This window comes from Geotrypetes seraphini, chromosome 1 (assembly GCF_902459505.1).
Source record: "Geotrypetes seraphini chromosome 1, aGeoSer1.1, whole genome shotgun sequence".
NCBI lineage: Eukaryota > Metazoa > Chordata > Amphibia > Gymnophiona > Dermophiidae > Geotrypetes > Geotrypetes seraphini.
In genome coordinates this window covers 506,577,721-506,603,545 of record NC_047084.1, presented here as the reverse complement: position 1 = coordinate 506,603,545, position 25,825 = coordinate 506,577,721, and the positions used below count along the sequence as shown (strand labels likewise).

The window sequence follows — 25,825 nt, the reverse complement described above, 5'->3', positions numbered from 1 at the left end:
ACTAAGCTTACCAATCATGTCCCGATCAGTTTGCGACTACTTTGCAACCCCGACCCGATTCACTAAACTTCCTCCTGATCCAATCCGCACCTGATCCGATCCGTACATGCAAATGAGGGGAAATGGCATGCAAAGTAGGAAGGCAGCGATTCACTAAAGAGAAGAAGGAACACTGACTGGGCTGGCCGATCCAAAAAGAAGCGACTGCTGAGGACCAGTCGCTCATGTCCTTTCCGACTGTCCTGCTCTCTGCAGCCCTGAAATATGAGTATCAAAAATAAAAAAAACTATCAAAATAAATCATCTCCCTTGTGCAAAAAGCTCTCTGCTTCTCTGCGAGCCCGTTCTTTTAACCTGCAGTTTTAACCTGTGGGTTTAAAGCGGGGTTGCACTACGGCATATTCTGTTTTATTCCAGTCTGGATTCTCGTGGGGCCAGCAAGTGCAGCCATTCCCCCTCCTTTTGATTTGACCTGAAGCAGAGAGCAAATGCATGCGCAGATCGCCTCTCCAGGCAGAGGATGGTCTGGGCCCGTGCCTGGATCGCTTTGCAGTGATCTGTGGGGTCGGTAAGGGGCGTGCGTTCAATCACTTCATTTGCATGAGGACGCTGTAGTGAATCGGTCGCCCACCGAGACTTGGCCACGGATCGCAAAGATAGGTGAGCTTTATGGCTCCTTTTACGAAGGTGTGCTAGTGTTTTTAACGCATGCACCAGATTAGCACACGCTATAGCGTGCACTAGCCAAAAAACTGCCTGCTCAAGAGGAGGCAGTAGCAACTAGTATGTGCGGCATTTTAGCTATTCCGCGTGTTAAGCCACCATGCTTAGATGTAGTTCTGGCTCCTACCTTTGTAGATAATTCCCGGCATCTACTTTTTAAAAATGAGCTTTTAATTGTTTTTTTAACGGTGCAGTCAATTACCATGCCAATTAAAACCAATTAAAGCAGGCAGCAGTAGAACTTCTACCGCTACCTAATTTGCAGTGCCATTTCTAGGATCCAAGCTTAGCATTTTAGATTTGCAGCATATAAGTATTTGCTAAATAGTTAATGTACCTTTATCAGTTTGAGAAATAACACACTTCTTGACAACAAAGTAAGGGGAAAATTAATTTGGTCTCATAATTAAATGTTGTCTAGAGAGAAAAATGAATTTTAACTGGGTTTGTCTAAAATTGTGGTGATAACATGAAAGCTTTGTTAATCTAAAGGAACTGTAATCTTTCTCTCTGTCCCCCCCCCCCCAATACATACATCTCAACAATAAAGTTCTTAATTTCTTGCTTCAGGTCAAAGTTCTTTAGCTCTTTAATAATGCTGTCTTTAGGCTATTTTTGGGATGTAGATTTTACATGCCTCTGCTCTTCTATTGAATGATTTAACTTTTTATGGTTTCTTTCATCACAGAACTTCACTGCTGCCATCCAGCGCTTCCCTTTAATTGGGCAATTAGTGGGGCGACTTTGCTGGAATCCCTTTGTTGTAGGCTATGGTAAGCATTTCAAACCAACTTCCTTCATCAGATACTGCCTTTCTTTTGCTTTCTTTCTTTTCTAACTTGGTGTTATATGAGACTTGAAATAAACCTTGGTTTCATTAAATAAACACAGCATTGTTAAGATTCCTTTTTCCTCCATTTGCTGCAGTTCTACTCCACACTTTTCATTTTGAATACTGTCTTCCCTGTTAAGAAATTGAGGTTGCCTTCAACAAATGGGTTAGTTTTCCATATATTATGACAGCAGTGTACATGAGATAGATAGTGAGCCCACCGGTACAGATAGGGAAAATGCTTGAAGTAACTGTATGTAAACTGCTTTGAGTGTGGTCGTATAACTACAAAAAGGTAGTATACAAGTCCTAATCCCTTTCCCTTATAATTGTATTATGTTGAAGAGGTATAATGTTTCCAGACAATAAGAACATGAGAATAGCCTTACTGGGTCAGACCAATGGTTCATCAAGCCCAGTAGCCCGTTCTCACGGTGGCCAATCCAGGTCAAAACCCAAGGGGTAGCAATATTCCATGCTACCTATACAGGGTAAGCTGTGGCTTCCCCCGTGTCTTTCTCAATAACAGACTATGGACTTTTCCTCCAGAAACTTGTCCAAACCTTTCTTAAAACCAGCTACGCTATCTGCTCTTACCACATCCTCTGGCAACGCGTTCCAGAGCTTAACTATTCTCTGAGTGAAAAAAAATTTCCTCCAATTGGTTTTAAAAGTATTTCCATGTAACTTCATTGAGTGTCCCCTAGTCTTTGTAATTTTTGATGGAGTGAAAAATTGATCCACTTGTACCCGTTCTACTCCACTCAGGATTTTGTAGACTTCAATCATATCTCCTCTCAGCCGTCTCTTTTCCAAGCTGAAGAGCCCTAACTGTTTTAATCTTTCCTCATAAGAGAGGAGTTCTATCCCCTTTACCATCTTGGTCGCTCTTTTTTGAACCTTTTCTAGCACCACTATATCTTTCTTGAGATAAGGAGACCAGAATTGAACGCAATACTCCAGATGAGGTCCCACCATGGAGCAATACAGGGGCATTATAACATTCTTAGTCTTAAGCATCCCTTTTTTAATAATTCCTAGCATCTTTTTTGCTTTTTGGCCGCTGTCACACATTGGGTGGAAAATTTAATTGTATTGTCTACAATGACACCCAGATCCTTTTCTTGGGCGCTAATCCCCATGGTGGCCCCTAGCGTCTGGTAACTGTGATTCAGGTTATTCTTCCCAATGTGCATCACTTTGCATTTGTCCAGCCTTCCAATTTCCTAAGGGCTGCCTGCAGTTTTTCACAATCCGCATGCGTTTTAACAACTTTGAACAGTTTATTGTCATCTGCAAATTTAATCACCTCGCTCATTGTTCCAATTTCCAGATCATTTATAAATAAGTTAAAATAGCACCTGTCCCACTATAGACCCCTGCGGCACTCCACTGTTCACTCTCCTCCATTGAGAAAAGTGACCATTTAACCCTACCCTCTGTTTTCTATCCGATAACCAATTTCTGATCCACAACTGAACTTTGCCACCTATCCCATGACACTTTAATTTTCTCAGGAGCCTCAGTGTAGGACCAGTTTTTCCTACTTCAGAGGTTGATTTATCTTTATCAGTCCCAGTTGAGAGGTAGATGTAGAAAATTGTATGTTAGAACTGTATGCTGAACTGCAGCACACAATTTCCTAATGCATGTGCTCAGGTTTACTCCACACAAGACCCAGCAGATAACATAGATCATTACCCAACCAAAAACAGCTAGGAGGAAGAAATCTCAGCAGACAGACGCTGGTCAAAATTCACTGTAGTTAGCACACAATGGATCTCAAATTAGTTGAAGAGAATATCCAGAAAGCACTGCTATTTGAATATATGTCCAGCTAGCCAGCTAACTCAAGCCCCCCCCCAACATTCTGCTGTGGCTGACAGACCTAATAAACAGGTGCTTAGAAATGGACTCTATCCCAAAACAATATCAACCATTGCATTGACACCCATACTCAAAGCCACAAACCTTGATCTGACCAAAATAGAAAACTTCAGGCCAATAGTGGGAATTCCATGGCCTGCAAAATTACTAGAATTTTGTATAAGCACTCAACTAGCTAACTTCATAGATCAAATAGATGGATTCCACAAATCACAATATGGCTTCAGACCAAGGCACAGCACCAAATCCCTATTACTTCAACTTACATCCAAAATAAGAAATCAACTCAGCAGATACAAACAATCTGTGTTATTACAATTTGATATCTCTGCAGCATTTGATGTAGTTGACCACTCTCTCTTACTCCTCAAATTAAACAAACTAGGAATACAAGGCATAGTTGTACAATGGTTTTCACAGTTCTTAAGAAATAGAACATATGAAGTCTAGGAGGAAGACAAGAGATCCCGATCATGGAAGGCCAATTGGTGACCCACAAGGCTCATCAATATCACTTGCGCTGTTTAACATCTATCTAAGTGCACTAGGAAATAACCTACCCTCAAACCAGGCTCAAATCTTCTTCTATGCAGATGATATCTTCATTCTTTTTGTAGCCAAAGATTCCTTCGATAAATCAGAAAACCACTATTGATGACCTAAATATATGGATGAAGAATAACTTCCTCAAGCTAAATAAATCCAAAACAAAAATATTATGGTTCAGAGAGTATAATTCACTACCAAGCACAGAACTAGAGCTATCCACAGGTGAGAGGCTAAAGACAGAAAATTCCTCCAAAGTTCTGGGAGTTACTTGTCTCAAACTTGACTTACAACATTCATATCACCTCTCTAGTGAGAAAAATTCTTCTTTAAGATGAAACAACTGAGGACAATTAGACCAATCCTAACAGACCAATTTTAGGACACTAGCACAATCTGTCCTAATACCCCACCTGGACTACTGCAACTCACTATATCACAGGTGTCAAACTCGAGGCCCGCCTGGCCGTTTTATGCATCCCGTGGTGCAATGTGGCATTTTCATTGCCGTCCCCAGTGGCTGGCTCCTTCCGCCTCACTGCCACAGTGCAGAAAGCCGCAAGTGGCGGCTCCTACGCATGTTCTGCACCTGAACTGGAAGCCTTCTCTCTGATGTCGTGGGACGTGCGAGGAGCTGCTGCTTTGTGTACACTGTGGCAGTGAGGAAGAGGGAGCCGGCCAGAAGATAACACTAGGGGCAGCAATGAAAATGCGCATTGCACCACGGGCTGCATAAAATGGCCAGGCGGGAGCCGACCAGAAGGTAAGGCACCCGCTGGAGGGAGGCACCTAGTTGAGGCACAGCATGGAGGGATTGAGACAACAAAGTTAGGAGGAATGATTTTATTTTCAATTTAGTGATTGAATTGTGCCAATTTTGGGAATTTAAATCTGCTGTCTATATTCTGCACTGTTAAGGAAGAAATGCATTTGTTTCTTTTTCTCTGCGGTTGTACTGCATGCAGAGTCTTGAATCTTAGGGTTTCGTTTGTATATATTGGTACTATTAGTTTTTGGTCCCATATTTGCATAGGGGTTATCTGTGTTCTGATAGGAATGAATGTTGAGAAACATACAGTGTGCTTTGTGTAGTTTAATTTTATGGTTAACCATTATGTGTTGTTAATAAGATTATATTGTGTATGCATATAAGAAAAATGAATGGAAAAAATGGTGTTACAATTAGTACTATTATGGGGGTGGGGTCTGGGGTGGAGATGGGCGGAGTCTGGCCTGCGAGCCTGTGTTTTGGATTTCGGCCCCTTATTGTGATTTGGGTTTGACACCCCTGCACTATATGGTGGCATCATAGAAAAAGAGTACAAGAGACTCCAACTACTACAAAACACGGCTGCTGGGCTAATTCTCAAAAAGAACCAATACGAAAGGGCAAGTCCACTATTAGAACAACTGCATTGGTTACCACGATAATCCATTTCAAGATAGCCTGCATGGTTCACAAAGCGATCTATGGAGAAAACTCGGAGGGACTAACATCTGATATCAAAGTCCCACATTTCTTTTTCAATTTATGTGTAACACAGCACTTCATCGCCTCAAAAAATATAGTGGAAGAAGATTTTTGAGGCTACCTTTTAATACCAAGCTCCCCACATTTGGAACAAACTATCAATGCAACGAAGACAACCCACCACATACCTTGACTTCAGAAAGAAGCTCAAGATATACCTTTTCTCCCTATAACCATTCTATTATCTTCCTCCCTAAATTACCTCCCACTCTAATAACACAAGGCAACAAAATTTTTTTTTCGGAATCATCTGACAACACAGCACATTTTTCTAAATCATTTTTCATGCTGATTTCAGATCTGTTATTAGTTTTTTTTTAGTTACGTAAACTTTTAAAGTTATGACTAATGTCAGTTTATAGTGTTTTAGCATATAGGGTTTTAAGAATTGCAGCATCAACTTAAAAGAAGTGTTGCAGTATCTTCGGTCCAAAGTCAAATAAGCACACAGCATAGCATAATTATACTGGACTATGTCACTTAGCAACCAATATTTTATGAGGATTCACCAATGGCATAAATTTCACACTGCTTGTCCCTGGGTTATAGGTATCCCTCAGTTGCCAGACATGCTTGACATAATGTTCAGCTGTAGATCTGCTATCCCAAAAGCACAGGAAACAGCAGTATTTAGTGAATCCTCCTTGCATTCCCATTAGCATGCCAATGACCTTAAGATCACCACGGTGTGTTTTATAACTGATTGCTTCCTGTAAATTCTTCATATTCTCATAAGACTCCTTTAGATGAGCAGAATGGGCAATTGGTATAATTGGTTTGGAATTTCCATTGTGCAGTAACACTGCCTTCAAGCTTCTCTGTGAAGAATCAATGAAGAGATGCCATTCATCTGGACAATGCACTTGTGACAAACAGTTGAAGAGCCTGTTGATGCCATGCCAAAAGCACAATGAGCCATTTACAGTAAAAAATGTTGTTAAGCTATGATTCCTTTTTCTGTAATGAGTTACATAGTATTTTTTGCAAGCAAGTGCTTTTGCTTAAGCCTTGAAGCAAGAAGTTCTGCTTTTTCTTTTGAAAGATTTAGGGCCTGTTTTACAAAGCTGTGCTAGTGGCTGCCGTGCGGAAACAGCCCTGAAGCCCATAGAGTTTTAAAGAGCTTTGGGGCTGTTGCAGCACGGCAGCTGTTAGCGCGGCTTTGTAAAACAGGCCCTTAGATCACGAATAAGATCATTGAGCTCAGCTTATGTAAAGGTCTCTGGTTCTGAGTCTTCATCATTCACATAATCAAGATCAGATAATGGATTGTGACCAGCTGCTGCATCATCATCACATTACTCATCTTGTTCCACAGAAGCAAGTCCATCTTGTTGCAGTACAGGGACAGGTAGTGAGTCATCATGAGGAACAGACCTAATAGCAGAAGCCAGAGTAGAATATATAATTTTGTGCTTAGTTTTAGCTGAGAATCCACTTGTATTCACAAGGCAAAAGTAGCAATCTTTAATATGGTCTTGCGGTTCCCTCCATATCATTGGGATTGCAAATGACATCACTGTTTTTGTCGATTGAGCCAGCCACGAAGTCCGTTGGAACAACTGGTACAGATGATATATGGAGCCCAAGACATATCCTGGTCACCCAGTGGACAGTCAAAGTACAATTTGTATACCTTCTTCAGATCTATGGTAATTGGGCGACGTTGTGCTTTTGTTGTGAATGAACCACAGACGTAACAGAAACTATATGGATGATTAGTACAATGTCTTAGCATGATAAAAATTGATATTAATCACCATCTGTAGCATAAAAAACAAAGACAACTGTCGTTAACCCTCCTTAAACGTTTATCCTATAAACGCATGATATATTGCCCAATTAATGTGTATAATTTTATATAATGAGCCTCATTACAAAAATGTGAAGTGCTAGTGAAAAACTAAACACAGATTTGAAATCGGCATGAAAAATACTACAAAACCCACCCAACATTGACTGATGAAAATGATGTGTTGACCTGTATAATGTAACGTCCAAATCTTGATCTAATTCTTTTGTAAATGGCATAGATTCCTTGCAGAGAATTCTGGTACATAAGACAGTATATTGCATTGTTGCATTGTAGAGTCTGGCTTCTTTATGGTTCAGTTTAACTTTTGTCTACATATTTCTATTTTTAGTTTGTGATTACATATTCTATACTGGTGAGGTGTTTCTGTGTTCTGTGTGTACAAAAGCCATGGTTGTCTGTTAGCATTGACTGTGCAAGATCGATCTGTACTAGTATGGCTTGCTTAGTTTTACAATGGGTGTATTGATGTTTTACTGCTCACTGCAGTATGTAAGTTGCTGCCTTTTCCTGGGTACACTCTTGTGCGACGGGTAGATTATTACTAAAAATCATGTTTTTCATATAGAGGAGAGGGTGTTAAAAAATGATGGGCCCCAGGTGTCACATACTCCACTGCTCAGATCTAATTGGCCCGTTCATTTATAGAACATCTGAATCTAAGATGTAAAAATCTTTTGTAGTTCAAAAAACTCATAAAACCATTTTTTTATGTTAGTCAGCAGAATGCCTGAGGAGGCCTACACGCTATTTATGCATTAATTGAAGAAAAGTGGTTTAAATTAATATTAACATCTCTGATCAGTTGGTGAAACTGCAGCCATTTACCAACAGATCTTGTAGTGTTTTATAGAGCTGTTGCCAACTGTGTGCTTTCAAATGCTACTATTTATTAGATTCTGCTTGACAGCTGTTTCAAGTGAAGCAGACATTCTGGCAGGGAAGCGCTTTTTTAATCTTAATCTTTTTTTTTTCCTTTTGTTCTCTAAACATTCCTCTGTTTTTCTAGGGATTCTATCTTTGTTTTCTTCCTTTGTAATGTGGATATATTGGAGGTAGCCAGATACTAGGCATTGAATGAGTACTTTGTTTATGTGTCTGCCTAATGATTACTGTTGTCATAAGGAATCTTTTTCTAAACCAGGACTAACCGAAAAATTGGAGTCCCCAAAACAGTTCTTTTTACTGCTTAGCTAAATAAGGAATCTGTTAGCTACAATGTCAGCAGTTCTTGTATCCTTTCTTTCCCCCCAAATCTCAATAAGTATAGAGGATTTAGCATGTATCACTTTCCAGTGCTGTAAATTCCTTACAAACACTCTTGCAATACAGGGCAGCCTAGGGAAGGAAAGCACTTATTTAGTTGTTCCTATATACAGTATTTGAAATGGATTTCCCCATTTCCAACATTTCTTGGGAGTTCTTAATTTGAACTTCTGCTGCCGTTTCTTTCTTTTGGTGTATATAAACATATGTTACTCCATTGTGTACTTCACTGACTTTGGTATTTCCAGGATGGATTTGGCTGATTTGACAATATTGGTTCATGGAGATATCCACAATAATGCCTCTAAAAAAATATGTGAGAACAAAAAGGCAACCGAGTCACATCAAGGTTTGTGTGAGGGACGCTCAGGACGCCAAAATTGGCCCACAACTTACAAACCAAGATGGGGAAATATATATAATGGATGATATATGATTATATATTGGCTGAGGCTTTTTAATTGGTTCAGTTTGTATGTCGAGTATGGATGGGTGGGTTATCGCCCTTGTGTGTGATTGGTTGATTGGTTGGGTTGTATGATTGGTTGGTTTGTGCATGACGTCACCTGTAGATTCGTTTTAGGCGGCGTGCTCTTCTGTTCGGGCACCCCGCCCTCCAGCCGACCTCTTTGTTCGTGTTCTGTCGGGGGTCAGGTTCCTGAAGAAGGGCTTCTCCGAAACCAGCGCGTTGAACCTTTCCTCTTGGCGCGGTTGTTTGCGTTTTTCAGTCTGTGAGATAGCTTCAGTTAAGTATTGTGTTTTTTTTGATACTTTTTCGATAGTTTTTGTATGGTTTTTTGATTTTGTTGTGCGTTCTTGGGGGGTCTGGCTGGCAGAGTTTGTGTGGGGGTTGTTCAGGTTGTTTGTGTTGAGTTTGATTTACTCACTTTTGATTGGTTGATTTGTTTGATTTCAGCACACCTGGGGTGCTCGATGATGGTGTGTGGGTGGAGGCTTACCGCCTTGACCCAGAGGTGAAGTGTCGGAGCTGCGCTCCTATCACTGAGGTTTCACACTGAGAGCACCCTATAACATAATATAATGTATTATATATAATCATATATCATCCATTATATATATTTCCCCATCTTGGTTTGTAAGTTGTGGGCCAATTTTGGCGTCCTGAGCGTCCCTCACACAAACCTTGATGTGACTCGGTTGCCTTTTTGTTCTCACTATTTTAGGATTTTTTCGGCAAATCCGGAGTGTATTGTTGTTGATTTCTAAAAAAATATGGCCAGAGCTCCTGATTTCAAGAGTAGTATAACTTCATCATTCCAGCTCTCAGAGAGTTTTCACCAGCTGTTTTAGTAATACTATTATTACCTTCATTTCCAACCTCATCCACTGGAGGGGGTTTATTAAGTAATAATTTTAATTTAGCTTTCTTAATTGGTATTATAACTTCCATTTGTACTGTCAGTCTGTTCATAGCACATTTTTCATGTTATCATAAAGGTCAGCCTGTTTTGTTTTTCTGTATTTGTTATAGAAGAATTATTTTGGCAGAATAATGTGCACAAACTAATTAGGACATTTCAAATCCTTTAAATACAGTAACATAATATTTAGATTGAAATAACATTTGTTCATCCTAATTTAGAGTATTCTAGAAAATCATTATTGATTCGTTCTATGGAACTATATGTTCATTTTTGTGATTTGCAAATCTATGTGCCAGATTATTTCAGGCAAAATCATATGAGCAAAGTGATGCCAAAGGATTTAATTTACTGCATCTCTTGGAAAGGACAGAAATTAATAATAAAAAACAATCATTGAAGCAGAATCTTATGCATAAAGCATGATGGCACGTTTGCTCTTTTTAAAAAAATTCAGATCCTTTAATAATTTTACAGAAATAACAAAACTGACATCCCAATTCAAAAAGAGATACAAACAGATGGAAATATATCAGTCTAGAACAAGGGGTGCCCACACTTTTTTGGCTTGCGAGCTACTTTTAAAATGACCAAGTCAAAATGATCTACCAACAATAAAATTTTTAAAAACACAAAGCAGAGAAAATGTATGCAGAGAAAATGTTAATTATCATTTGTATTCGGGTTTTTTTTCAGAGGTCAAGGCAGGTGACTTAAAATATGCAATGTCACCTCAGTAACAACTATACAAAAATAGACAAATATACCCCCCTCCCATTTTACTAAACCGCAATAGCAGTTTTTAGCGCATGGAGCTGTGCTGAATGCCCCTCACAGCTCCCGGTACTCATAGGCTCCTTGCACTAAAAATCAGTATCGAGGTTTAGTAAAAGGGGGGCCATAGTGCAAAATATAAATAGCAGATATAAATTCTCAAAACGGACACATTTTGATCACTAAATTGAAAATAAAATCATTTTTCCTACCTTTTTTGTCTGGTGATTTCAGGAGTCTCTGGTTGCACTTCCTTCTTCTGTAAATCCAATATTTATTTATTTCTGCCCCCTCCCCTTTTCTTTCTGTCTCTCTTTCTTTCTCTCTCCCCGCCTCCCTTTATTTCTGTCTTTCTTTCTCTCTCCCCCTGCCCCCCCAAGCCATCGCTTCGATTTCTCCACTTCCCTGATTCTTTCTCTCTTCCTGCCCCCCCCCAAGCCACCACACCGATTTCTCCCTGCTTCCCCGAGCCAGGCCTGGCACGTACAAACGCCGGGCCCACAAGCCTTCTCTCCCGACGTAAATTCTGACATCGGAGAAGAAGTTCCAGCCCAGCCAGGCAGCGATTGGCTGGCCCAGAACTTCCTCTCTGACATCAGAATTGACGTCGGATGTGAAGGCTTGTGGGTCCGGCACTTGTACGTGCCTGGCCTGGCTTGGGGAGGCAGGAAGAACAAGATCGCAAAAGCAACACGATCAACTCGCGTTGCCTTGGCTATCTACTGGTCACGATCGACCATTTGGGCACCCCTGGTCTAGAAAATGTAATAAATCCACAGTAAGTTTTAGCTCTACAGTATATCAGATTGGTCTCCAGTGTGCGACCCCGCAAGTGGTGTGTTGCCCCAAAGTCCTTTGTTGTAGCACTCAAAACGTTGGTTAAAATCATGCAATCTTGTCCAATTGAATGGTTCATTATGTGTCTGAAAAATGACTTAAATTTACTACCATGACTAAATAAATGCAAATTGAGAAGGATTGCTATAGGCTAGGTATAGGCGTAGGCATAGTCGTACATAAGTCAGGATTAATTTACTTAGGGACCCTTTTAGTAAACTGCTGCAAAAAGTGGCCTTTAGCATCTTTGTGTGGATTTTTTCCCACGTGCTATCATCATTTTTGCCATAGCTGTAAAATGTTTGATTTTTTTTAATTTTTTGTATTAATGATCATGCGCTGTTACCACTAATGCTTAGCCATTAAAAGAAATGACCATATAAATACTTACCACCACCCATTTTATAGGCGATAAGGGCTCATGTGGTAATCCTGCACTAACTAGTAAGCAAGCAATTTTTTGTTTTCACATAAACCATCACAGTTTGCACCCCATGGGTTCTAGTCGGTTAAATTTGAACTGGTGGCTTAAAGGTGCAACAGTCTTTATCCCTCTGCCAGTCCAGTGAGCCATTTGTCTCTGGCATCTGAACAGTATTGAAGTTGATAAATTACTGCAGTGTGCAAACCTGCTGTCAAATTAGTTTCAAGTGTGACTATAGCAGGAGGTAGCTCAGATGAAGCTGAAAATCCTGGAACCATGAATTTGGCAATGCAGCACACTTGTAAGTAATTTAGAGAGAGAACTGAATAGTAGCTGTAGTCTTTATACCTTCCTGTTCCTGTACTGCAGGTTTCAGTGATAGATTGCAGCTACATTATTTTATCTTTTGTTAGCTTTTTGTTTCATGAATTAAGATTCTTAAAATGTCTCTGCCTTTTATAGATGAGTGCCAGAAGATTTTAATGTGTTGCTTGTGCTGCCTGTATAGTAAAGAGCCACAAAACCCTGTGGAACTGAAAGCCAATGAATGGATATGGGTAAGTGACACACATGTTTTTTATTGGTCTGCTTTGATTTAAAACTACTGTTTAAAGATTTTCTGTCATTTGGGCAAAGATTATAGTACTATTGAAAATGACAACATTACTGTATATACGAGAATATAAACCGATCCAAATATAAACTGGGGTAACCTTTTTTCCCCCCTAAAAAAGGAGGCAAAAAGTTGACTCAAATATAAACCAAAATTAGAAATTTGGGCATGTGAGTGTTGTTTGTCCGGGATCATGCAGTAAATAATCATAGATTTTTCAATTGGGACTGTTTCGAGTCCAAAAAAGCTGAAGGAGAGCCGACAAATACTTATCTTCTTACTTGGCGCCACGACGCCAACCAGTTTTTGGACTTCTGTCCCCACCGGATCACCTGGCCTCAGTCACACATGCAGAAAACAGAAAAAACCCTTTTTTAAATATGAACTCACAAACTAACCCCCTTCTTTAGAAAGCTGCGCTATTGTTTTTAGCACTGGCTGCTGCATTAACAACTCCGATGCTCATAGAATTCCTATGAGCGTCTGAGCTGTTACTGCCGCGGCCGACACTAAAAATGCTAGCATGGCTTTGTAAAGTAGGGGGTAACAGTCCAAAATATAAAAACAGATGTAAATTTTTAAAACTGACATATTTCAATCACTAAATTGAAAATCAAAACATTTTTCATACCTTTATATGGTGATTTTTATTTTTCTGATCATCTTGTTCCATCTGTGCTCTTAACTCTGTTTCCAAGGCCTCCTTATGCATTTGCTGTTTCTTTCCTCATCTTCACTTTTTGCACTACATCCATCTTTGGCACTAATTTTCATATTATGTTTTCTTCCATTTTTCTGCCTCCATCTCAAATCTATCTATCTTTCCAACTCTTTCCCTCTCCTCCATCCATATGCACCATCTCTTCCTTCCTCTTCCACTTCCCTCCGTCCACGCACACCATCTCTTCCCTCCTCTTCCCCCGTCCATGTGCACCATCTCCTTTCTCTTTCCTCTTGCATTCCCCTCTCCTCCATGTACCACCATCTCCTTCCTCTCCCCTCCATCCATGTGCCCCCTGTTCCTCTCCTCTCTGCCTCTCTCATTCAGCATCTCTCCCTTCTTCCTTCCTCCCTCCCTCCTCTCCTTTCCACCAAATGTTCTCCCCACCTGGTTTCAAAGCCCTCCTCACCACAAAAACTACAAGGAGGTCACTGGTGCGGCAGTGATTTTCTTTTGCTACCTGTGGCCTCCTCTGCACAGTTCCTTTGCTGTGCTCCACCAATGCAGAAACAGGAAGTTGCTTTGGGGGTGCGGTGGGGTGGGGTGTGAACTGTGGCAAAAGAACAGTACAGCGGAGGCCACCAGCAGCGCTGGAAAATCACTGTTGCGCCAGTGCCCTCCTCGTAGTTTTTGAAGTGAGGGGGGCTTTGGAACCCAGTGGGGAGCTGTGAGCAGCACAAGAGGTACCCATGGACAGCTATTGGCTTGTGGGCCTTGCTTAGGCACTTCTATCCTCCACTACCTGCTCCCCCCCTATTCCAGACCGACATCACACTTATAGTTCTGGTGCTCAGGAAGTCGTCGCCAGTGCTTTGCGTTGGGTATAGCTCCAGAATCCGACCCTTCTATCTTGTTGCACTGTATACCTGGAATAGACTGCCTGAGTCAATACATGAAGCTCCGTCTCTAGCAATATTCAAATCCAAGCTAAAAGCCCACTTTTTCGAGGCTGCTTTCAACTCCTAACTCCCACTCACCATATGATACCTATCATTCTCTGCAAGAAACTCCCCAACCCTAATCTGGCCATCTTAATTAGACTATAAGCTCTTACGAGAAGGGACCAACTATTACATATAAAAAATACAGTGCTGAGTATGCCTTTCAGCGCTATAAAAATGATAAATAGTAATAGTAGTAGCATGATGGAGGCTGCTTGTTATGGCTAATTGATTGAAGCTGGATGGGAAAAAGGAGAGGTCTGTGTTCACAGTAATTGTCAGACCCAGTTGCTAGCATGACCCTTTCAGTTACAGTAATCGTATAAGCTTGAGAACGTAGGCATGCATGGTTACAGTGCAAAAAGTTAAACTTCTTTTAGGCAGTGCTATTTAAGTAAATGTTTAGTCTGTGGGAGAGTTTGAGTTGCCAGTTGGTTGGCATATATTTTCTTGCTCAACAATTTTTATGAGTAAATTTTTTTCTCTTTCGTGGTCTAGCTGAAATGTTTAATAGCTGTAAAGTTTATTTTTTCCTGAAATAAAATACTGAAATACAAAAAAAAGAATGCATATGAATTAAAAGAGGGTAAAGTGAGTGATGTCATTTCATTTTGTCTCGTTTTTCTGTTATATTGATGTGATTAAACTTAATATTTGGACCATTTTGGACTTGGCTTACAGAAATAGAGGAATAGAAGTTTATAAACAAAGAATGTTGAATCTAAGTTTTGTCTTTTCTCTTCAGATACTTGATATATCAGGACAGTCATATTCAAATATTATCTTTTTTCAAATGCAATTCAAGGTTTCTTGGTCACTTGCCATAACATATGACTTCAGTCAAGTCCAACTGGAACCTATTCCAGTCTCCTCAATACTATTTAAACTGGGGTATGGAAGGGAGCTAGAGCCAAAGCTCTCTGGCTTTTCATTTACAGTCATCAATGATTTGTCCATTAATATGCCTCACATTTATCTTTGTATAAACCAGCTGTGATAATGGAAACCATAAATAGGAATATACTCTCTTTGGAGCTTTATACAATGTAATGCAATATATATTTATGTTTAAATCTTTTCATTGTTGAATAGGTAATATCTCAATATAACACATTTTCAAAACAGTATAGATTCAATAGGTAGGGTTACCATATGGCTCCAGAAAAATGAGGACGGATTGAGACATCTGTTTTACTTCCATTGAAAGCAAAGGAAGTAAAACCCAGATGTCTAAATCCGTCCTCCTTTTTCTGGAGCTATATGGTAACCTTATCAACAGACATTTTATTTACCTTTCATGTCCCTCATTCCCTACCCTACAAAACCCCTATTTACCACCTTTCAATGCCAGAAGATTGCATATTCCACTAGTTCACATCTATACCATATCAGACTTAGAATTTCAGAAGTCTGTTGCCAGCCAAGGGTGTTAAAGTGGCCCAAAAGGGTTACCAGGTGCTTGAAACTTCTGACCTTTCAAAGAGGCAAAGTCCAAGACCTTACATCGCTCCATTGTCACAAACAATCAAATAGGAGCGTCATAACTATTCAATAGGAGGGTAAGGGGGAATCCACTGTTGTAATATCATTGTCACTCACCATCTTATAAACTGAGTTAATCTCTTCTTTCTTGGTTGCACTCTCGGCAGAATCCCAAATTACATAGAGATTGAGTAAATAATGACAACGTACAAGATATTGGAGATGAAATGAAAAATTATTTACCAGAAGGCAACAATCTGAGTACAAGTTCAAAGCATATGTCCCAATGTCTGAGTGATCACACTTCAGACAAGAGGCTGTCTCGACGATGTGCATCCTATATGTTCTGTCTGGTGCCATGTACAGTCTTTGGATAATTTTACATTGTAATTTCCACAAATACATATTAAATCTAAGGGATTTTAGCATGCTAACTGCCTGGGCAAGAATGTTCTCCAGGAGCGAAACGGGCAGATCTCTAGACCATTTTTCTGTTAAAGCAACATAGTCCAATGTAGGTAAATACTCTTTAAGCTCATATGACAAAATCGCAAAGGAACGTACTCCTGTGAGCCAAATGTAAATGCAGTGATAAATGTTCTTTCACCTCCAAAGTCAGAGAATTCTTTTTAAGATGAAGGATAGAGTGCCCCAGTTGCATAAAGTAGTCCCTCTCAAAGAGATAAGAACATAAGAATTGCTGCTGATACTCTTCCTTGAGGGCCTGAAGAGTTTTCAAGCTATTACCTGCATTAAAGATGTGAGTAGGTAAACTATTCCTTTCCTGTTCCACTGGGCAAATGTAGCTCTCTCGCAGCCAGGCCTAAATTGTCTATTGCCACATATGGGTAAATATGGCATGCAAGTGGGTGAAAGACCCACAAAAGCGATAGGCTAGTCTCCACACTCGCTGTAAATGTTGAAACAATATACAGTGGTACCTCGGTTTATGTGTGCACCAGTTTGCGAGTGTTTTGCAAGACGAGCAAAACATTTGCAAAATCGGTGCCTCGGAAACCGAGCATGGCTCGATTTACGAGCACCCCCCCCCCCCCGCAATCCGGCACCTCCCTGCCTCGAACCGGCACCCCCCGCCACGATCCGACCCCCCCGCCACGATCCGACCCCCCTGACACAATTGGGCACTCCCCCGCCGCTTTTTACCCTCATCTAGGCACTCTTGAAGATCGGCCCTCGTCTGCTGGGCCTTGAGCATCTGAGCATGCTCAAGGCCTGCGAGTTCACGTTCTGAACGTGAACGTGAACTCGCAGGCCTTGAGCATGCTCAGATGCTCAAGGCCCAGCAGACGAGGAGTCCGATCTTCTAGAGTTCCCAGATGAGGGTAAGAAGCGGAGGGGGGTGCCCAATTATGTCGGGGGGGGGAAGTCGGATCGTGTCGGGGGGGTGCCCAATCGTGTCGGCGGGGGGGGGGTCGGATCGTGTCGGGGGGGTGCCCAATCGTGTTGGGGGGGGGTCGGATCGTGGCGGGGGGATGCCGGTTCGAGGCAGGGGGGCCTTCGAGGGGAGCAATGCCGGTTCTCGGGGGGGGGGGGGGGACGCATCAAAGCGAGTTTCCATTATTTCCTATAGGGAAACTCGCTTTGATAAAAGAGCATTTTGGATTACGAGCATGCTCCTGGAACAGATTATGCTCGTAATCCAAGGCACTACTGTATATATATTGTGACCGGGCCTGTCCCTGAGTAGGTGGGAAACCAGGCTCAGACCACAGGTAGATTTATTAATGCGCCTTTTATATGGCTGGATGAACAAAAACCCGGAGGACGGATTTCTTAGGACCTGGAACCAGGTTTATTAAAGTTTTCAAAAAAACCCCAAGAAAAAACATGTTGGAACATAGAATACGTTCTTCACACTTTCCTTCACCAAGCATAACTGGGCTTCAGTCCTTGTGCCCTGCCTGGAGCTTCCAGGTCCAGAAAATAAAGCTTGTTAACATCCCAAACCTCCCAACAAAACAAAGCAACGATTTGTCTCCCGCACAAAATGTGTCCAGGGCTAATGAACGCCGCCCAACCCAATCTGGGCTAACTTTCAGGAGCTTCTTATCCCTCCAAGTCCTCCAGAGGTAAGGTAACTCCACAGTTCTGACTTTTACTTCTCAAATTGGCCAGGATTGCCCTGACCCTGCTTCCAACACTGCTAGTGTCCAGGGTTTCAATTAGCCTAGACTGGGTTATTGAGGAAAGGGGCAAGACCTCTCATATCACATACTCCCCTAAGTCCATATCTTCCCCGGGCTCACTATCCCCAAGAATACTATTCATCTCCCAGTCATTAGACTCCCAGCCCAGGCTGCTTCTCCACCCCTTGACTCCCAGTGGTTCTTCCCAACCCCCTCCTTGCTTGCATGTAAGCTCCTTGCTAACCTGTCTTCTCCAAGGCCAGTCTTTTGGTCCCCCCTCCCAGGGTTTGTCTGGCAAGGCAAGATAGCGTCCAGGGATCTCAATCTCCCGCCTGCTGGGCTGTCTCCTGGATAGCATACGGGGCTGGGGCACAAGAACTCCTTGGAAGCTGCATTCCCTGCTGGTGGCTGGCTGATTGTGATTAGCCCCAGCTGAGCTCCCCAACTGACTTCCCTTGGTTTGTATTTGAGGCTTTCTGACGTGCACACCTCGAGTGTTAACCCCACCTCCTCCTGGGTTTGGTTTAGGCTTCAGAGAAGGAGGAAAGGAGTAATAGGGGGAAGAATTCGGTTCAATTACCCTCCCCCTCTGGCTCTTAGGCTGGGATATGACCGGGTTTTTCTCTTCCCTTCCTGGCTGTGCCGGCTCCATGCCAGGTTTTCTCGGGCCCAGGGCAGGGTGCATGCTGGGTTTCATAGTTCTTTTGGCTGGGACAGGGGCTTCCCTGTCACAATATATATCTGCCCCCCTGGGAGGACCCAACGAGAACACTGAGTGTAAGTATGCACTCAAATGTTCTCTTTGCAAGAATGATATTTCTACATCATTGCAAATAAACTCTTGTGTCCCCCTAAATCAATCGTTGATATGTCACATACCACAGCCAGCAAGGAAATATCTCAAATTAAGTAGACCCATCACCTATCTGTCGGCAGCATCATATGTTTAAGTGAGATATGAGGTCTTCTACCCTGCCATAAATAAATCTGTAAAAGTCTGGCTAGCCTCTGTTCCTCTCTAGCTGACATCTGAAAAGGATACAGGCAATAAGGCACCAATATCATGTTGTACAAATTTATGCAACCCATCAACAAGAGGGGATAAAATTGCCAAGATATTCAACCTAGAAGCTGTTGATTTTAACAGTCGAAGAGCATGCAAGTCTACTGGCATCACAGCCCCCAAATAGCAAAGCCATTTGCCTGCCCACTGAAGGGGAAACTGTCCCTCCCATTTCAAGCACACAGATGGCTCCGTAGGTAAGGCCACTGATTTCTGGAGATTTAAAAACCAACCCTGCCAAAAAAACATACTCTGCAATCATTTCTATAGCCATTGGTAAAGCACTCCGAGGTTCAGTTAAAATTAACAAAATGTCATCTGTGAAGACCAATGCTTTGAACTCTTCCTTCCCCACACTTAACCTACTACTAAGGTCTCACATCTCAAGGTACACAAAAGGAGCTCCATCGTAAGAATAAAAAGAAGAGGGGAAAGGAGCATCCCTGCCTGGTGCTCTTAGCTAAAGAGTATGTGGCAGTTGTGACAAACCCAGTGCCAGATCTGACTTTGTCCTAAAGAAAAGGAGTAAAAACATCCGTTCCCTGACCAGAAGAGCTGGCAAAAGTCAGGAGTTAGCTGACTACTCTTTTGATAGTGAATCTGAGCAGGATAAAGACTGGTCTACCAGTAACAGGCAGAAGAGCACATCATAAAATAAATACATTACAAAGCCAGCAAGATTTATTGTCTATAGTGAAAAGCCTGTTACCTTAAGACAATCTCAGTATAGGCAATATAGGGAGAGCTGTGCTCTGCAACAGAGAGCCAAGTCCCATTCTCCTTCCCAGGTACAGGGGGTGTGGCTCTGACAGATATAAAGAGCAAGTCCTGAATCAGGAAGAAAGGGCAGAAACATGAAGAGTGGAGTTATTCACTGGAGCTATGGCTAGGCAAGGAGGTAGAAATGGCAAAGGAAGAACCATCCTTGCCTCAAGCGAGTGAGAGTCCTGAGGCCTTTGAAGAGATGGCCAGTGGAGCTAGCAACCTTTTCTGAGCACATGGAGGTGGGTCCTTAATGTGGAAAGGAATACCAGTGTTTATTGCACTTTATTCCTGATTGCTGTGCTAGAAAGGCAGAAACCTTTGCGGAAGATAAGAGGGTTATTTTTGTGTTTAGTTTTCCCTCTAAAAGACTGTGAATTGTTACCAACTGCTAAGCTGTGCAACTGAGGGATCAAGTTGGACATGATTTTCCTGTTGTGTTTTTTCTTCTTATTTATGTGCTGGCTGTGGTTTTTGCCTGGACTGCCAAGGTGACACAGAATCTCTAACCAGGAAGGAAATGCCCAGTAAAGCTAATGTGTGAGAGAACTGTGAATTATAAAACTGCTAAGGACTGTTTGCAATTTTCCTAGCTACTGCAGGAAGATTGTTTTGCTCCTTTACCAAAACTGCTTTTACTTTCCAGTTGTTTATGAAGGTGCTGAGACTGTTTCAGGTTAGAAAAGTTCCTGCATTTTTGTTACTCTGTTAAACTATCCCAGAGCCTGTGAAAGCTTGATTCTCACCTGCAGTGCCAGGTAGCCAATATCAAATCCCATCCCCTTTCCTTTTCCTTAATATTTTATGAGGGTTAGAAATATGTGGATGAAGGAATGCTGGTAAATATAGCATATCTTGATTTTCAGAATGTGTTTGATAGTGTCTCTTAGGAAATATTTGTTAGAAAATTAAAAAGTCATGTGATAGAAGGCAGTACACTGTTGTGTGCTGGGAACTGGTTAATACATAGAAATAGTGAGTAGGATTAAATGGCCAATTTTCTTGATGGAAGATGATGATTAACATAGGGATCTGTACTTGAACTGGTGCTTTTTAACATACCGTATTTTTCGCTTCATAAGACGTACTTTTTTCCACCCAAAATTGAGTGGAAATTTTGGTGCGTCTTATAAAGCGAAGGTAACTTTTTTAAACACCCCCACCCACCCTGTTGTACCTTTTTAAAATGTCCCACTCGTTGGGGATACGTGGGCTGACTTCTGCCCGTCCCCGCTGCTGCTCCTAGCTCACCGCCGCTATTCCCTGCTCGCCGCCACTGCGCCGCAACTCCAGGAAGGGAAGGGCTAGCGTGCAGTGATTGTATGTCATCGGCCCACAAGCTTTCCCCCAACGTCAGTTCTGATGTCGGGAGAAGGCTTGTAGGCCAGCGACATGCAATTGCTGCATGCTGACCCTTCCCTTCCTAGAGTTGCGGCGCAGTGACTGACCGGGGCTAGAGGAGGAGGGTAGGCAGTCTTCAGTGTGGCAGGGAAGGGAGGAAGGCAGGGTCCGGTGCGGCAGGGAGAATGAAGGACAAAGGCTGGAAGGCAGTGAGTGGGAGGGGGCATGAACTTGGGACATGGTAGGGAGGGAATAGAAAGGGACAATTGAGTGAAGGAAGGAAGGAGACTCATGAATTCACCAAACAAAGGTAGGAAAAATGATTTTATTTTCAATTTAGTGATCAAAATGTGTCAGTTTTGAGAATTTATATCTGTTGTGTGTATTGTGTGTATATGAAAAATGAAAGGAACAGCCTGGCAGGGAAGGAGAGACAGGGTGCAGAACCTGACAGGGAGGGGGACAGGGTGCAGAGCCTCGCAGGGAGTGAGGGGGGCTGGGTACAGAGCCTGGTATATATTAGTACACAATTTGGTTCAGAATGGTTTTTTTTCTTGTTTTCCTACTCTAAATCTAGGGTGCGTCTTATGGAGCGAAAAATACAGTATTTATAAATGACTGGAAATGAGGAACAACAAATAAAATGTTCAGATTTGTAGGTGATACAAAATTTAAGTTATTAAATTGCATGTCGGTTGTGAGAAATTGTGGGAGCATTTTGTGAGACTGAAAACCTGGGCAAAGTGATGAATGTAGGGAAGAATACATAACCCTAATTAAAGCTACACAATGCTAGGTTCCACATTAGGAGCAATTGTCCAGGAAAAGGGTCTAGGCGGCATTGTGGGCAATGAGTTGAAATCTTAGCTCATTGTGCCGAAAAAAAAGAAGCAGAATGCTAGGAATTATTAGGGAAGTACTGGTAGCACTATAGAAATAATTAATAGTAGGAAGGAATAGAGCAGGAAATAAAATATTTCATAATGCCTCTTTTGCTTCATGGTACAACCACATTGAGTATTGTTTGCAATTCTGGTCACTGCATCTCAAAAAAACATGTGTTCAAATATACTCTCCCACTATTTTTTTTAAATTCTGGGGCAGGTCCATGTACATTGTAAATAAGTATGATCCTGCGACCCACATTTAAGACAAAAACTTCAAATGGGGTAATGTGGTCGCCAAAGCTAACTTCTTAGCTAGTTTTCATAGGAATCTAGGGTAGGAGTTCTCCTGAGGTAATTGGTTGGGAAAGTAGAGGACGTCCAGTGGAAGACCTGGGGAAAGGACATCTGTATTCAGTTGGTTACGAGTTTTGTGGGGGGAGGGCTGGAGTCCTAATTTGATGAGGAGTGGTCCTAGAGAAAGGATAGGTTGCAGAGACCTTGGCTTAGGGTCCTGGGTGGGAATGAGGTACAGGAGGTTGCTTGTATGTCAAGTAGGTGGTTAGGAAACAGTAGAGAGAGGCTGACTGTATACCTACAGAAATTTTGGCATATATCTTGCATTGCTAGTAAGGGGTCTTTTTGTGCATTGATGACATGAAGACATGGATGATAGGGAGTACTTGTGAGGCAACAGATCAGGAGGTGATGGCATCTTTCATCAAGCTTTTCTGGAAAAGAGGATACTGAGTGTCTGCATTTATAGAATCTATTGTGCCTGTTAGAGAAGTCTTGGTGCCACCTATACTAGTCATACTGGCATGGTATGTGTAGTGTTTAACATAGGTGTTATTAGTACTGTTTGCACAGAGTGAATTCAAATTTGGCCTTGCTGGAACCAGTGAATCCACTGATGCTAAGGTTGGTGAAGGCATAGATGACTATGTTATGTGTTGAAAGCCGCTGAAGTTGGTCTTCTAAAGGAGCCAGTCCAACCAGTCTACTGTGCTGAAAAATGGACCGAGGAGGGAAGACTGGTACATAGTCAAAACACTGTACATTTTTTAGGTCTCTGTGTTTGGTGCTATCAAGGATCATATCACTTCCTGTGTAGATCACTCTTTCCGGCTTCTTCATGAAACTGCAGTGATATTGGAGAGGAAGAAACAAACCAGTGAAGTGTATTACTGAAGTTTTAAAGAAATTCTGTGGTGATGTTGCAAAGGATACTGTCGATGAATAGCCCTTTTTTATTTTCATCTCTTAATGAATGTTTTGATTTCCAAATAGATTTTCAGTTTTGCTGTGTTTTCCAAACATAAATGTGCCTCTCTCTACTTTCATTTTCACTATCCTAAAAGATGTAATTTAAATATTTCTTTTTCGTAGAGGCAATAACTTCACAATCTTCTCAAAAAGAACTCCCATATATAATCAAATTCTGCTCACCTGCTGGTGGGATTTATTTATTTGTTATAATTATATTTCTTGCGTATATTCCAGCTGTGTGTGTCTTTCTCTGAAAAGTGGGCGATAACCCACCACACCTTAAAACCGAATAATAAAATCCTGTTGTACTAAATAGTAGCGTCAAGATCTAGCCAGAATGCAGCATGTTAGAATTTCAGAGCAATCTTTGCTAAATCGGCTGAAACAGTTGTAGTTATGAAAGTGCAGAAACCTATAGGTTTTATCACAGGAAGCAACTGTCCATTATTTATATGTAGGCCAGATGGAGTGCAGACAGCAGAGGGTACTGTATGTGCTTCCACAAACTTCTGACCCATGAAATCAGTCATGACCTACACAAACTACTCTCAGGAAAGGAAAGTGATTCTGTCTCCACAGCATTTAACATCTGGTCTATTCTAAACACAGGCTGCAGAGTATGTGCTGCAGTGCTGCCACCCAGAGAGAAATCATTGGCCTTTGGAGTCACAGATGACCTTATCAGCCTAAAGATGACAAGGCAACAAGCTTGATTTTTCAAAGCTATATGTCTGATTTTTCTAAAACTTAATATAGTTGTAAGACTCTATAGGATTTCTTTCGGGCGGGTGCGGGTCGCCGGACTAGATGGACCAAGGGTCTGATCCGGCGAAGCCATTTCTTATGTTCTTATGTTAAAAAAAGCTTTATGCCAACCACGTATATTGTATATATGGGATATAAGAACGTGTGCGTGTATATGTGTATGTAGGTACTGAATAGCATATTTTATTAATGAGAATTTGGGTTTTTATTTGGTCAAGGATCTCTCTGTTCAATTTCTTGGCTATCCATGGTATTTATAACTATTGTCTCCAGCCACCACAGCTCAAATACCCTGTTTTTTTTCATGGTACAACTTTCGCATTCATATAGTGTGATAGAAAAAAATTGTCTATTATTCAAGTCTTTGGTAATAATGTAAGTTGTGCTAAGTAACCACCTTTTCTTTTATAGAATATTAGCATAATAGGGTATATGGGTGCTTAATATTTAATTGTGAGCACCTAAGCCATCCATTTGAAGTAATCAAATACCTTTTGTGAATGGGTGGCGGATATTCCATCGTTAGATGTTTGGTGCATTTGATTGTCACTACTTCTCCAAATGTAGGGCTCCTTTTACATAGCTGCAGTAGTTTCTGCTGTTGCGGTAATCACTCTGACACCCATAGGGGTTTAATGGTCGTCGGAGCATTTGCTGCACAAAAGCTGCTACCGTGACTTTGTAAAAGGAGGAATATTTAGCTGAGAGGTTGCAACTGTATTAAACAAATGACCCTATAAAATTGACACTTAAGAGGTCTCTGACTTTTTTTTCCAAATGGCCACCATATTAGCTTGAAAGAATGAGTATTTCATCACACGAAAGCAAAAGTGTTGTATATGGGCTTGATGTGAAACAAAAAATATGAAAAGCAAAGTTTAATGTACAAATTACCAATAACGTATCAATTTTTAATTTTTTACTTGAGATATGGCCTTTCAGAAGTTAAAACAGTTTGGTATTCAAGATCTTACAGCAGTCTACATTTATATATGTCTATCTCATTTATGCAAAAATTGCACATATGACACTGGCAATTTATGGAATTTGGCCACTTGCCAGATCAGCATTAAGCATTCAATATGGCAGCAAGCACAATTAAATTGGACCAAGATGGGAATAAGCAGGATCTCGGGTTTCCTAAAGAATTTTAGAACAAAACATTCAGGTTTAGCTGTTTTTCCTAGAGGAGCTGTATAGTATCTTTTACTTTCTCTCTGTTTATAGTTGCCTCTAAAGATTTTCTATTCTCTCTGTCTACATAAGATAGTTAACAGAATATAAGGCATAATTTTTGTGGGTCATTTTGAGTCGTTAACCCCCCTGTTGAAATCCTCCTTGTGTGTCTGACATATTTTCCTACTATCTCTAATTTTGAGTGATTGTATTTTTGTTTCGTTTTCTATCATAGCTACATTATCAGTATTCAATTGGCCTTTTACCTCTTTATCATTCTTTTGCCTGTTTTTTTTTTCTCATTTTAAGTTCCACTTCTGAAACAAATTTTATTTATGTTCCCTCTAGTTTTTGATTATTTTGGAGGTCATTTACTATCAGTGCATGCTAACACAGTTAATGTGCATTATTTGCTAAAGGGCCCATTTTTATGTAGTGGGCTCTGCAGCAAATAATGGGGCCCTTTTACTAAGCTGTACTAATGCACATTTAATGCAGGAAAAATGGCTTAAAGCGGGATGTGCTAAAACATTCTGGCCTGGATTCTCAAAAAAAAATGCAAATGTAGACATTTTGATAGTGAATTAAAAAAACGAGTCATTCTCAAAAAAACACACATGCAAATAAGGTTGGCAGACAGCAGCGAAGA

At 41.2% G+C, this 25,825-nt stretch overlaps 1 protein-coding gene across 5 annotated transcripts in view; it reads left to right on the top strand.

Annotated features, from left to right (window-relative positions):
- FANCC (FA complementation group C) overlaps window positions 1-25,825 on the top strand; it is a 344,396-nt gene that overhangs the window by 19,665 nt on the left and 298,906 nt on the right. For 4 of the 5 annotated variants that reach the window (XM_033928093.1, XM_033928084.1, XM_033928101.1 and 1 more), the window contains exons 3-4: window positions 1,412-1,496; window positions 12,475-12,569. In XM_033928093.1, coding sequence (XP_033783984.1) covers window positions 1,412-1,496; window positions 12,475-12,569 — 180 coding nt within the window. Of the gene's footprint in view, window positions 1-1,411; window positions 1,497-12,474; window positions 12,570-19,847; window positions 19,984-25,825 lie in introns of those variants that run through there. The other variant, XM_033928116.1, reaches the window with a different exon arrangement.